Source organism: Quercus robur, chromosome 6 (genome assembly GCF_932294415.1).
Source record: "Quercus robur chromosome 6, dhQueRobu3.1, whole genome shotgun sequence".
NCBI classification, from domain to species: Eukaryota; Viridiplantae; Streptophyta; class Magnoliopsida; order Fagales; family Fagaceae; genus Quercus; species Quercus robur.
Genome location: NC_065539.1, coordinates 40,842,775 through 40,857,749, shown reverse-complemented (window position 1 = coordinate 40,857,749; position 14,975 = coordinate 40,842,775). Strand labels below are relative to the sequence as shown.

At 34.5% G+C, this 14,975-nt stretch overlaps 2 protein-coding genes across 2 annotated transcripts; both read left to right on the top strand.

The window, feature by feature from the left end:
• The first annotated feature begins 1,210 nt into the window (after positions 1-1,210).
• On the top strand, positions 1,211-3,489 carry LOC126688762 (photosynthetic NDH subunit of subcomplex B 5, chloroplastic). The gene is made up of 5 exons (XM_050383578.1): positions 1,211-1,548; positions 1,633-1,696; positions 2,809-2,871; positions 2,956-3,014; positions 3,148-3,489. The coding sequence occupies exons 1-5, from the start codon at positions 1,288-1,290 to the stop codon at positions 3,376-3,378; spliced, it is 678 nt and encodes a 225-aa protein (XP_050239535.1). The 5' UTR covers positions 1,211-1,287; the 3' UTR covers positions 3,379-3,489.
• A 6,042-nt stretch (positions 3,490-9,531) lies between these two features.
• LOC126688757 (serine/threonine receptor-like kinase NFP) lies at positions 9,532-13,717 on the top strand. The gene is made up of 2 exons (XM_050383570.1): positions 9,532-10,779; positions 12,803-13,717. The coding sequence occupies exons 1-2, from the start codon at positions 9,628-9,630 to the stop codon at positions 13,535-13,537; spliced, it is 1,887 nt and encodes a 628-aa protein (XP_050239527.1). The 5' UTR covers positions 9,532-9,627; the 3' UTR covers positions 13,538-13,717.
• Positions 13,718-14,975: the final 1,258 nt, after the last annotated feature.

The window sequence follows — 14,975 nt, the reverse complement described above, 5'->3', positions numbered from 1 at the left end:
CCCTGGGCCCAATGTCCCTACAAATATCTATGTTTTCAACTAAATATTTAAATTTTAAATTTTTGTAGTCTAAAATTATGTATAAAAAAATAAGTTTGTTGATTGAACAATAAATAATATTAAATTTGAACAAAATTTGATATACGTGTTAAGATCATAAAGAACATGCAAATCCAATAATTAGATTTTCAAAATTCACATCTAATAAAAAAAATATATAAAAAGTTTGAAGGATTTCTCTAATAACCCTTCTCCAAATCCAAATTAGTTTGGAAATAAATCTTTTCCACCTCTAACAACAAAAATAAAATTATAGCATTCAAAAGAATTTAATACAACTTGAAACTATTAAAGAAATTAGAAATGACAGCATTGCACATATTGCAACCATAAAAAGTAACAATGAAACTCATATATTCAACAATATTTTATAGGTAATATTTCATTAAATAGTTAAATATAAATATAAAGAGCTCTTAATAATAGAAATGGAAAGGAAATCCAGTATGAATTTTTTTTCATTTTCTTTTTGAGGATTTAAAACAGAAAATAATATGAAAGCTCACGTGAAAATGTAAAATGCCAAGAAAAGAAACAATTTTAAGGCTAAAAAAAAATAAGAGCAAGACTTAGATACAATATTTAAGTACTGTTTCTTAAATTCTCTTCTTAAAATTTTATCATGTAGATATTTTTCTCATGAAATGAAAGTGTATTTTTTAATTAAGTAGCTCTATGACAGAATTTTAAAAGAGAAATATAAAGAATAGCATCCAAAAGTTGTACATAAGTACAAATTATATAGAGCAAAGTACCATAACGAATGTGAGTAGTTCTAGGGTCACAAATTATCTCATAATTTTTTTACCACAACTTTAATATGACAAATTATGAATAGTTAACTATCACTTATTCATGTAACTTTTTTTTTTTTTTACTGATCTCACTGCCACATTACAATTAGGATAAAAAGTTCTAAAAATCACCGTGTTATTCAACTTTTCCTAACCACCATTGGTCTCCAGAGCGGATAACGAGTCAAGTCCTCTCATTCCTTCATCCTAAACCGTGACACTCAAATAAAAAAAAGACCAACCACAGATTGCCACGTGAACAAAATAAAACAAAAATACTTATTTGCAAAACGTGTCACTATATTACTAGCCAGTCTCCCAACCTAAAGACACCTCGCGGAATAAGACATTATCCTACCGTTGCGAAAACAAAGGCGGGCATTTAAGCCTGAACAACGATCGATAACACAAAAAGTACAGCAGAACAGAAGAAATGGCGGTGTGTAACTCACTCTCACTCTCCCTCTCAGTTCTCCATGACAATTCGGTCCCAAAACTCAGCTCCAATCCTTCACAAACCAGAGCTAAGGTTTTGATGAAACTCAAAGCCATAGCTTCCACACCCACCAAATTGTACGGAAGAAACTCGGGCAAGAGTCGCAGCCCCACCAAGAGAAACGCTGGACTATCTGCGATTGAGCCCGATCTTAACGAAGACCCAGTTGACCGTTGGCGCACCAACGGCGTTGACCCTGTACCACCTCTCTCTTTATCTTTGTGTGTGTGTGTGTGTGTGTGTGTGATTCTTTCTGATGTTTTTTCTGTATGGAGTTTATAGGAGGATTTTGAGTATGGGATATATGATGGGCACCACACGTACAACGAAGCCGAAGAAATAAAAGGCATGTCTTTGGTTTATTTGTTTGTAGGAGCCGAAATTTCAATGTTGAATATGCGATTGGGTCTTTTGGGTCATTACAATTTTTATGTTAGAAAGTTCTTGAAGAGCTAATTTCATGTGGGTGTGGAATTAAAACCTCCAATTTTCATTGATTTAAGGTGTTTTTGGGGTTATTGGAAATTGGGTCACGATGTGGGGTGGAGTTTGTTAAGGTTTAAAAACACTTGTATTGACGATATATTTAGTGTGCTAAGCATCTGATAAATTCCTGTCCAATTTTGGCCTTAGAGGAAAAAAATAAATAAGGAAAGCTGGTTCAAAATAGTTTGAAGAATGTAAGTGTATTGTCTGTGGATGACTAGTATTAACTATGTCTTTCATGCATTTATTTGCACGCTTATGTACACTAATCTACCAAGAGAAGTGTCTAAGTTCACAACACTCTTACAACAAATCTGAATGAATAAGTTGTTATTGATCTAATTTGAACTTACTACTGAAATTATTTTTTTGCCCATTAATAACATCTAATAACAATTTGCCACATAAGATTTGTTTTGAAAATATTGTATACATAGGCACATAGCATTTCTCAATCAACTAGTGCTTGTGCTTTTGTTTAGAATATAAAAGTAGTACATTAACAATGCATTCTTACAAATTTTATGAATGTGGAGTCGCCCTCTTTTTCATTCTTACAAAGTAGTACATCAACTAATGTCTTTCATGTGTATACTATCAGAACATTGTGTTGAACTGTCATTTGTTGTTGATGAAGCTCTTTCAAAATGGATATAATATAACTTTTTCTGTAATTGGGGGAGTGGGGTAGTAGATGAAGAAAGTGTTCAAGCTCCTTAGTTGACTTGAACCCAAACTACAGTTCCAACAGCATTTCACAATATTGGTCCCAAATGAAATATTCACATCAGTGTTCCTGTGGCCAAACCATTGATCTATCATACTAAGTTGTAGGACTTATTTTAAAAAAGGAGAATTTGGCCAGTTTGTTAGTGAAAATAGCTCATTTTTGTTTCTTAAGAATAAAATTCTTGTATTTTTGGTTTTGGGGGCCACTTAGCTTATTAACTTTTACTGGAATCTTCCATTCAGGAACTTTTTGGGGAGCAATAGCAGATGATATTGAAGCTGTAGGAACTCCTACAGGTTTTCAGGGTAAAAATGAGTACCAATGATCATTGACAACTTACCAACTTAAATTCATGATACTAAAGATATTCTGGGTTGATTTCTTGGCAGGGTTTATTTCATGGCTCTTCCTCCCAGCAATTGCTGCTGGGATGTTCTTCCAAGTTCCGGTAAAACAAACCCAGATTTAACATATATAAAATTTGAGATCCTTAGATCCACTGTTATTGTACTTTGAAAATACCAAAATGGTCTTAGTTTGTCATGATTTCATAGATCGTTCTCTCATTGCTTGTCTTTCAGATGGTGTACTTGTTCATCGGAGCTGGTATTTTTACAACTGTATTTACCATAATTGAGATGGATAAGCCTGATAAGCCTCACAACTTTGAACCTCAAATATACAATATGGAGAGAAAAGCTCGTGACAAGTTGATAGCAGACTACAATACCATGAGCATATGGGACTTTAATGCGAAATATGAGGATGTCTGGGATTTCACTGTACCAAAAAATGACATATTAGAGAGATAACTTTTCCTTAGCATATTGCTTTGTTATGAGAATTGATAACCAACAATTTTTTTTTTTTGGAGAAACAATTGATAACCAACATAAGTATGAAAGGTATAGTTCTTTTTTCTATTTCCTGGTTTTTCAGTATCTTTAATCATACTTTGTTTATGTTCCATTTTGTTATGTTTATGCAGCGCATGAAATCCATCAAAGTAATTGTTATTCTAGAAGCAAGTTCTAACACTTAGGTGATATATGATTGCTTTGCAGCAAATTTGGCCATTCTTTCTTGCTTTGATTTGTTTTATGCTGAATGACTAGTATTGATTGTAAAACTCTTTCCTTAGTTGGTACTAGGCTTTGTTTAGTCACGCTGGTGAAATCTTCTTCAAATTTCAAAGGACACACATTCAGCTAATACTGTACTTTATGGTGAATTTTGCATTGAATATCTAATAGCCATTAGAGCCCAACTATTACTTTAAATCATTCTTTGAGTTGTTTGCTTAAACCGTACACCACCACCTGATTTCTCATTTCTGTTCTAAAGGGAACTTGATAGTGATGAAAAACAAAGAAGAAGGGAAAAAAAATTGAGAGAGGATGAAGAAATTTGATGCAGAATAATGAATTGCAAAGATTTTAATGTTCCATTCATTTTGCTCTGTAAAAGATCTGATGTTTATACACAAAGCTGAGGTTAACAGCTCTAACATCCTACAATCTGTTGTAACTACTCATAACAGAAGAATAACAAACTTAACAGAACATGACTAATTGACTTCATTTACTGTTAATAAGTATGACTTGTCAATTAGCCTTCAAAATTGTAATACAACCGGCAGCGTAACTCAAGTGCTTTATGTCTCTTCTCTATACGACATGCATACCAACTGATTTCATTTAAGCAGCTTGTCATTTGTGAATTATGACATATAGTTTCAGCAGCTCAGTCTTTTACAACTTGTAGTTCATCAGTCTGCTTAAAATATTTTTTATTTAAATTTTCCCTAGTAAAAAATTTTGGTTTCTTCTGGGTACTTAATGTTCAATTGTTCATTAAAGCATCTTATTGCATCCAGTTGCTACCTAGGAGGTTGAGAGTGGGTGCATCAGTCTCAAGGAGTCCAAGTTTGGCAGTAGCAACCATCCTCGTGAAATGTGAATTTTGATGGTCTTATCAAACAAATTCTCCCCCCCCCAACAACTTCCCAAAAAAAAAAAAGCAAAGAAAAGATGCAAATGAGTTTTTTGGTTTTCATATTTTTATTATCAAGATTTACGTTTCTCACCTGCATCATCAACTCTAATTGTCATAATGACCTTGCAGTTAGTTTTGAATGATTGCTGTGTGTTAAGGGTATCCACACTAGTCCAAAACCTTGTCCAGTTGCCACCAACCTTTGAGCCCTCAATTAGCATCCATTCACAATCTGACCATGCTTGTGTACACTGACACAATTTGGTCCCAATTATGGGTGTCAAAACATGGTTTTTTTTTTTATATGGTTTTTTTTCCCTTTAGTTCAGAACTCAGAAGTATCAATACGGTTGAAATTGTCTTTTTGTTTCCTCTCTTCTTAAAATCAGTTTCTGAAGCTGTGATTCTATGCCGATTCAATGTTAGATCTTAATTTATATGTATTACTTATGTACTTGCATAAGTATGTGGTGTGGGTTGTAACTTGAAAGTGGTATGTGGGTGATGGTGATGTCTACTGCTGAGGTGGCACTTAGCAGCAAGGGTGTAATTGGAGAACACTGGGGCTCGCTTTTAAGTGGTGGTTGTGGCATTGCATTTACTTCACTTCCCAGCTGGCCAAAGCTTTTTCTTCTCTCATTATTTTTTGGGATGGTTGGGGGGAGAGGGGGTTATCATTACGCTTTGCTGGATTTAGAATTCATTATATAAGTTGAGTAGCTTTATGAGAGGGCGAGCCTTTTTGATGCTCTGAGGTGGCTTGCCAATTATCACTTTACAAATCAATAGATTGCAATAATATTTGCTATGGGTTTTCATTTAATTTTCATAGTTTTTGTGTTGTTTATTAAAAAGCTTCAGCACATTATGTTTTTGCCTTGAGTAGCAGGGTGGTGAAAGAGCAAGCAATTTGCAACACATGTTCTCATGATTGATATTATTTTTTGGGTCTCTTGAAGCTTGTCTCAATCAACATGCCTGAATTTTTATCCCCCATGGAACTTATATAGTTGGTTTTAGAAGGATACAGGTTTTTGCCCAGTTTCATGGTATTCTACTTCATCCCTCGACCATGGCCGGCCCAACCTAATTTGGAGCTTAAGGCAAAAAATTTATGTGGAGCCTTTTATATATAAATATTAATTAAATAAAATTATTTAATATTAATCAAATTGAGGTTAATTTGATGTATTAAATACATAATTTAATGAATAATACTAACTAAACCTAAGGTTAATTTCATATAGAGAATTGAATATTATAGTTGAAAAATTAATTTAACAAAAGGAAAAAAATTAAAAGAAAATTAATTTATCTTGGATATATAACTATACATAGTTAATTACATTTATAATCTATGATATTAATTGATATGTGGCTTTGTAGTAGATTAGTTTACAAATATTAAAGTTTCAAATTATTAAGGGAGATTAATCATCATTGATGATCTAGCACATTTGCAATTTTTTTTTTTAAAGCCTTATTAGAAACAGAAAAGGAAAATGTTGAAGACTTGAAGGTATTACAAAATATTCATAATATAATGTAACAATAACAGTGATCAATGAGCTTTAATGATGTAATTAATAAATATTTAAAATACCTTTTTGTGGTTGATAATATGTTAGTTTGTAAATCTATAGTAAAATTTGTAATATCTCTAACATTACTAATAATAAAAAGTGTACAACAATTTTTAAAAATTTATATTTTTTTATAAAATTTTGAATCCTTTACAATGGGATGGGTGCCTTTTTTTGTAAAGGGTAAATATTTTTTGTGGTGGGAGCCTTAGGCCTAGGCTTTGGGCCGAGGCCTTTCGCCGGCCCTGCCCTCAACCCTTGTTAAGAGATTACAGAGTTTGTATCATGATTGAAGAGGGTGTGATATGAAAAAAGTACACTGAAAAACCTTTTACTTGTGGGTGAGTCTTAGATGATAAGGGAAAATATTGCTAAGGATTGTAGGAAAGATTATAATGTCCTGCAACATCAAAAGATTCTTGTAATCTAGTTCTTTCACTGTATAGAAGACAGAGTAAACCACATACAAGGTCATACAAATTAATTATCAAATCCAAGTTAAACCTTAAAACACAAGTGCAATTAAAATAGTGAAAATTAAAGGTACTGAGCAGTTCTAGTCTTCTAGAGAACTGCAATCAAGCTGCTGTAAGTATTAACAGAACTTGGAGATGCAGCTTTCATAAGTGGGAGAAATTTAGGAACCACCATAGTCGAGATATGTTAAACAATTTGGCAGTGCCAAAAAGTCACGATGTTTAGACAACTTTGTTTAGAACATTCACCTTCTTATTATTATTTTATCAAATGTGTAATTGCCCAATTTTAAAATATCTTACGTGATCTCTATTCACCCTTTGCATTCAAGAAGCTTGACTTTGTGCGTTCTTTCCCGTGTGTACAGCTTTCCTCATTTTCCTGTAAAAGCTTTTACCTTGACCCTAATGTGAAATGTCAGAAAATCAAGTGTGGTTCTTCAAAATGTAGTGTCAAAAAAATTTAAGAAAGTACGGTTCTTCGAAATGTTATGACGTGATGAATTCAAGAGTTATTAATGAATCCGGTGAAATTATACTAGTACCACATAATTTATATGGGCACAACCTTATACCACAACGTATAAGAAAGTCAAGGTCCATTTTAGTTTCTACTTTCAACGTCCAGAACGTGGGTCATGGTCATTCACTCATTCTGTAGTACAAAATTAACAAAACTTGAGCCACGACACATATAATTGCAGTCACAGGCTCACACGTATAATCTTGACTTAGACCATTCAAAATTTCAGTGCTAGCATTACCTAGACAGTCACACACTGCTAGTTAGATATTTTTTGGTTGCTATAGGTGCACGTTAATAACTTTTTTTTTTTTTTTAATAATTCTCTTTTTATTTATTTATTTATTTTACAGTTTTATGTTATTTTTTCTTTCAATTTTATAAGTTCTTTTATATCTTTTTATTTCATTTAATTCATTTTTTATTAGGTAAAATCCACGTTAGAGAAACCTTTTCTCTAACAAGCATGCACGGTGGTTATTTACATCTCCTTATATTTTTAACTCCTTGGCAGTTGGTATAAAATAAAAATAAAAAAAAAACTCCTTGGCAGTTGCCATGTACTACCTGCCTACCTCCAAGGTCACATTTTTTTCCCTTGATGCCGTGAGGTTTTGTTTTGTTTTTTTTTTTAGAAGCGCTGCCGTGAGTTTAAGGTCATGTAAGTGGGCCAATAATATGTGCTATGTTTGTTTAATTGCTTGGTTAGAAATTTGAGGGCCAAAATTCAACTGGGTGTTCCAACTTGTGCATATCAATCAGCGTGCTGGATTACTTTGAACTAAAACTATTAACTTTGTGAATGGTGACCATTTATTCTACTCTATCAGCATGATTTAACGCCCTCCTTGAAAAGTTCAACAAATTGTTACACTTGCACAATCTATTATTCTTAAGCACTAGCATTGAAAAATGCTATCCTATACTATTATACCATCTCAAAAAGTCACTTTATTACTTATACCATCCCATTTTACAATACCTCCCACATCCTAAAACTCTATTCTTATTAAAATATTATTCTTTAATCTTTTTTTATTATTTCTTTTTAACCAATTTTTTTTTTTTCAGTTCTACTTTCCTACTTTCCTAGGCTTTCCAACCGTTTCTTTTTTTTTTTTCCTCAGCCTCCCTCAACCTCTAGCACCAGCTCCTCTCACAAAACCACACAGACCCATCACCGATCAACCCACCACCGATCAACCCACAACCCAACCACTACCCAAACACGACCCAAACCCCGGACCCAACCACCACCCACAACCCCTTTAAGCACCGGTCATAGCCAGAAAAAAAAAAAAAAAAAAAAAAAAAAAAAAAAAAAAAAAAAAAAAAACCAGCATCACAACAGAACCATCACGCACAAACACAACCATCAAACCTTAAACAGAGCAACAAACACACCGGAACAAAAATCCCACCGGAACAAAAATCCCAATTAAAAAAAAAAAAAAAAAAAAAACCAGCATCACAACAGAACCCGATCTCCAATCTCCGATCTCCACTCCGATCTCCAATCTCCGATCTCCGCGACCCACGCCGTGACCAATTAGCCATACCCACAACCCACTTCAGCCCACTCCGATCTCCGACTCCGCGACCCATGCCCCGCGCCGTGACCCGCTTCAGCCACTCCGATCTCCGATCTCCGTGACCCACGCCATGACCCACTCCGATCTCCGTGACCCACAACTCACCTCAGCCATACCCACCACTTCCTTTAAGCACCGGTCACAGCCAAAAAATGTTTGGGTTTGAAACCCACCACTTCCTTTAAGCACCGGTCACAGCCCAACATCACAAAGCAGATGAGAAAGAGATGATGATGTTTGGGTTTGAAAGAGGAAAGAGCAGAGAGATTGAAGAGAGTGGAGAGAGCAGATGATGTTTGGGTGTGGAAGAGGAAAGAGCAGAGAGAATGTGAAGAGAGCGGAGAGAGCAAATGAGAAAGAGAGACTGAAGAGAGAGACTGAAGACAGAGAAATGGCTACAGTACAAACGGGATTAAAATATATATATTTTTTATACCATTGTGCTACAGTACAATTCTAAAGATAGAATTGTACTGTAGCACTATTGTAAAATTTTTTACAATAGTTGTGTTTAGCATCCTTTGATGCAGCACATTTTAAGCCATAAAATGCTAAAAAAGACTTAGATATAGCATTAGCATTTTTCAATGCTAATGCTCTACTTAATCTGAATGAAAAGCATGTCTGCCAACAAGATATGGGTGGGTGGATTTATCATTCAACTGGGTTGACCACAAACGATAAGAAAATGAGAAAATATTTAGTGGTAGGGTAGGGCCAATTTAACATTAATGTGAAAAGTTGACAAGCATAGGCGTCCTGACTAGAAAGTCGTCAAAGAGAGTTTGTTTATTCATCCTCTGCGATTGAGCTTATATATATTATAGATCTTTCACAGTTCACAAACACCTTCAGAGTTAATTAGCAAGAAAAACACAAGAAGAAAAGCCTAATGAAAACCAAACCCCAATACATCTCTTTTCTCTTGCTCTTTTTCCTCTCCTACTGTCACCTTCTCCACCTCTCAGATGCCCAACCAGAAGCAAATACTACAGGCTTCACCTGCACAACTAGCCAGTACAAGTATCCATGCCAAACCTATGCTTTCTACCAAGCCAGAGCCCCAGACTTCCTTGACCTGGCCTCCATAGGTGACCTCTTCTCAGTCAGCCGCCTCAAGATATCAGAACCCAGCAACATATCCTCCCCTTCCTCCGCTCTTGTTGCTGGCCAACCCCTCTTTGTTCCTATTTCATGCTCTTGTAACTCCATTATTAACACCACCACTAACTTCTCTTATGCCAATCTCTCATATATAATCAAACCAAATGACACTTTCTACATTGTTTCCACCTTTAAGTTTATGAACCTCACAACCTACTATTCTGTTGAGCTTGTCAACCCTACTCTAGTCCCTACCAACCTTTCTATTGGTGTTACTGTCCTTTTTCCTATCTTTTGCAAGTGTCCTAACACGACCCAGTTGCAAAACAAAGTCAATTATCTGATATCCTATGTGTTCCAACCTTTTGATAACTTATCATCAGTTGCTTCAAGGTTTAATGTTTCACAACAATCTATAATTGATGTTAATGGAAACAATTTTCAGCCTTTCAATACCATATTCATTCCAGTCACTGAACTTCCAAAACTATCACAGCCTGTTGTTGCTCCTTCTCCTCCTCCTGCTGTACCTCCTCCGCCTGTTGAAGTGAATGAGCGTGAAGGGGTTGTCACAGGATTGGCAATTGGGTTGGCAATCACAGGGTTTTTGCTGCTTTTGCTTAGTGGGTTGTGGGTTTATAGAGAGTCTTCGTTGAAGAAGAGGAAGGGTGTGAAGGATGAGGAGGAGAGGCAGAGGAAGCTGTTGGATAAGGAAGGGAAAGGGTTGAAAGGAATGGAGGTGAATTTGATGGCAGATGTTTCAGATTGCTTGGACAAGTACAGGGTGTTTAAGATTGAAGAGTTGATAGAAGCCACTGATGGATTCAGTGAGAGTTGCTTGGTTCAAGGGTCGGTGTACAAAGGGTATATTGATGGGGAGGTCTATGCCATCAAGAAGATGAAGTGGAATGCCTATGAGGAGCTCAAGATCTTACAGAAGGTAAAAAATCCTTTTCCACATACATTACAGTCTTTACTGTTTACTAGGTTTTATCTTTTCTACAATTCATTATGGTTATAAATTGTGATCAAAGCAAACACACTATTGTGCATCAATAATGGTGGATTATAAAATTGTGAAAATTTTTTATTTAAACTTTTGATATTAAAGAGGGTAGAATAGATTGCCAATGGGCTATGGCCTTGGCTTTCCGCCCCATGTGCGGTGTGCTTTTGGGGTTCGATTTGTCTAATCTTACACTAATAAAAAAACAGGAGTGGATGAGATCAATAAAGTTGAAGTACAAGTATTCTGTGCTCACTTTCCATCAAAAATAATAATTATAATAAAATTTTTACAACTATAAACTCCTAAGATAATAGATTGTAATTGGTATATAATAAAATTAATGTTAGATCTATAACTAACGTTTATAGTGATTTCAATAAAAGTGATATTGCAGAAATAATAATAACCTGCCACCTAGATAAATCTGGGAAAAAAACTTCATTGTAGTTAAAAGAAACAAAGATTGAAACTTTTTTCTTCTAAAAAAAATAAGATTGAAACATTTGAATAGATAAACTATTCCACATATATTCCACAAGAGGGAGAGAGAGGGAGAGAGTCCAGCAGAGAAAAAAAGAAGAAGATAAGGATCCAATGACACGGGTCCAGGAGCCCCAATAATCTAATTCTCTAGAACCTGTAAAACAAAGGTTGGGTGAAATGACCTATTTATATAGAAAAAATGCTAAGGTTTTCGTAAGTATTATGTTAAAAGTTATGTCATCATGATCCATTTCTTTAGGGTCTAATCTACTCATACCAAAGCTATAAAGTATAAAGTATAAACCATTAGATGCCCATAGAATGGACATCATTCTGTTATTATGTACCATTTTTTTTTTTTTTGAGAAACTATTATTATGTACCATATTGATTGCAGAATAATACATCCTATCAAAAATGCTAATGAAGATATTATAAGAGAGTTTCAAAACTTGAACCATAACCAAAAACTGATGTAAGTTCCATAAATAAAATAAAATAAAAAACTGAAGAAATGTCACTATTGTCAGTTGTGTCGGAAGATACGCAATTCAATAGAATAGATTATTCATTATTCCATAAACTTCCAAGGTACAACCGTGCCCTACAAGTTGTAATTCAACCATTTTTTAATTTCATTTGAGTGAAAGCCACATGGCTGACTAGGTTCCTTAGTCAAGAATCTTTCCAATTCTTGAGTCTTATTATTTAGATTGTTCTTATAAATGCAAATGCATTATGATTTTCATAATAGGTTAGGTAAGCTCCTTCTTCTTCTTTTTTACTTAGAAATTATAAGAAACACAAATGGACAACAACAAGACTGGTAAAGGCAAACAGATGAAACAGAAGGTCCAGACTTGCTTTCTCGGATGGGCCCAAAACTTTGCAGTGAGGTTTAGCCCCATCTCTTGGCAAGGAACAACTTTTCCTTGACAAGGAATATCACTAGAGCTTGGTCCATTCACCAAGCATAGCCGAAAGCCTTGGTCTTGGATGCTCAAGGAGATATATGGGCTTTCCACACAAAAACTCCCGTAGAAAATTGGCTAGAGTTGTATATAGATTTTGGAAAAATCCCACCTAAAAAAATGGGTTAATGTAGAATGAAAAAGTTAGACACGAGTCCTAGAATGAAAAAATGGGTCCTAGAAATGAAAAATTAGCTCATACTTCAGGAACAATACTATCTTCTCTCATAGGAGAATAATGGATTCTACCATTAATTTCATTGAAGGCATTTGTCATTTTCTATCTTTTCTTCTCAATTGTTCTTTAAACACATTTTCAAGAGTTGCACGCTCTGGGAAATTGAATACTTACTCCCTTAAAACGCCAATTATTTGTGGTAGTTAATGTTGATTTTTTTTTTAATGCGATTTTATTTTGGATGAAATAAATAAATATATAGATGAAATAAATAAATAATTTTTAATTTTCAATAACAAAACCATGATTTTTTCTTGTGAAGGTAAATCATGGCAATTTGGTGAGGCTAGAGGGCTTCTGCATAGACCCAGAAGATGCAACTTGCTATCTAATCTATGAGTTTGTCGAAAATGGATCTCTTGACTCGTGGCTGCATGGAAACAAGGATGAAAAAATGAACTGGAAAACAAGGTTGCGGATAGCCATTGATGTTGCAAATGGTCTCCAATACATCCATGAGCACACTAGGCCACGGGTTGTACACAAAGACATCAAAAGTAGCAACATTCTCTTAGATATGAACTTTAGAGCCAAAATTGCAAATTTTGGTCTAGCAAAATCCGGATGCAATGCCATAACAATGCACATTGTTGGAACTCAAGGTTATATTGCACCAGAGTATTTAGCTGATGGGGTGGTCTCAACTAAAATGGATGTATTTTCTTTTGGAGTGGTTTTACTAGAACTTATTTCTGGTAAGGAGGCCCTTGATGAGGAAGGGAATGTTTTGTGGGCAAAGACTAGTGGACTTTTGGATGGGAATGAGGAAAGGAAGGTGAAGAGAGTGAAGCAATGGATGGATGAGGTTTTGGTTAGGGAGTCTTGCTCCATGGACAGTTTGATGAATGTCATGTCTATTGCCATTGCTTGTTTGCATAGAGACCCAACAAAGAGGCCAAGTATGGTGGATGTTGTTTATGCATTGTGTAAGAGCGATGATTTTGGCTTTGAAATCTCTGATGATGGATTATCAGCTCCACTAGTAGACGCAAGATAATGTAAATTATAGTTGTTTTATTCAACTACTTGTGTTTGAGTATGCTAGTTGACGTTATAAGAATAAGATCGATGATGATCCTGCAAAGTGAAATCTTGTTATTACTTGAAATGTATTATTATTATTATGTTATTACTTCCTTCACAGTAAGAAAAGTGAGAAAGCCTCATTACAGGAGGATGATGGTGACTGAGTGAAGATTATGTGCTGATTCTTAGTGGCTGCCCTAGCAAAAGATATAGCTAGCCCTTGTGCACTCATTGTCACATATGGAGAAAATGAAAGGAAATCCTAACATTTGAAAAAGAAAGAATTAGTTTTAGGATTTTGTTAACAAGCGAATTAAATGTACGAAGGTGATTTAATACTCTTTATCAATCGTTGCTTTCATAATTTCCAACTCCAGCACATTTTTAGTCTTTTACTTCCAACATAATCCTTTGGGTGCGAACTAATTTGAGGTCTTTTTTACCACCATGCACCCTTGAATTTTACACACATATACACTTAAACTAGGTTATCTTGTAAAAAAAAAAAAAAAAAGTCTCTTTCATAAAGGTGGTCTATTTATTAAATTAACATGAAACATTGACCAATGACGGAAATATCTGTCTCGTTTGAATCATTAATAAATAATAAGTGCTGCCAATGAGTCCGCTGGACATGTAAATTTATTCTCATAGGTAGGGTATTGATTAATGCTATTGTGATGTTACTAGCACGAGAAGAATCCAAGCTCTAGATAAAGCTAATAAGTAGTCGTATGAAGATCAAGTTACCAATATTTTGTGACCAACTTGAATCCATCATTTTCCTTTTCTTAGGAAGATGAAAAATGGGGGGAAATAAAATGTGAGAGTTCTTATTTTCCATTTTTGATAAAGAAGAAAATTAAGTGGAAAGATAGTAAGGTGGGAGAGGATTTTCTCCCAAGACCTTCTTCTTCTTTTTTTTATTTTTTATTTTTTTTTTAATCCAAAGTAGAGAGAAACAAAGAGGAAAATCTAGAGTGAACATGAAATGAAGATTTGATTATGAAATTCTAGAGAGGAGAAGCGAGATGTAATCAGTTTGAATTTGAGATAGCTATTTGAAAATCTATTAAAAGGCTAGATTTGTTATCACATCTTTTCCTTTTTGTTAAAAATATCAATCAAATGGATGGTTTCTTCAAATAACAAGTAGTTGGGAGTGGTTAGATTGGGGGGGTTAAAATGAGATTCTTTGTATGAGCTATGTTAATGTATATTATGTTATGGGCTTTAGGCCCAGCTAGTTTACCTGTATAGCACACTTGTACTTGTACTTGTACTACATTTTACTTGTACCACACACATATGCTTACTTGTACTGCACATATATGCCTCCTATATATAAAGGCACTCATGTATATTCTTTGATTATGAAATACAATACAATCATTTAGTATTTTTAATAT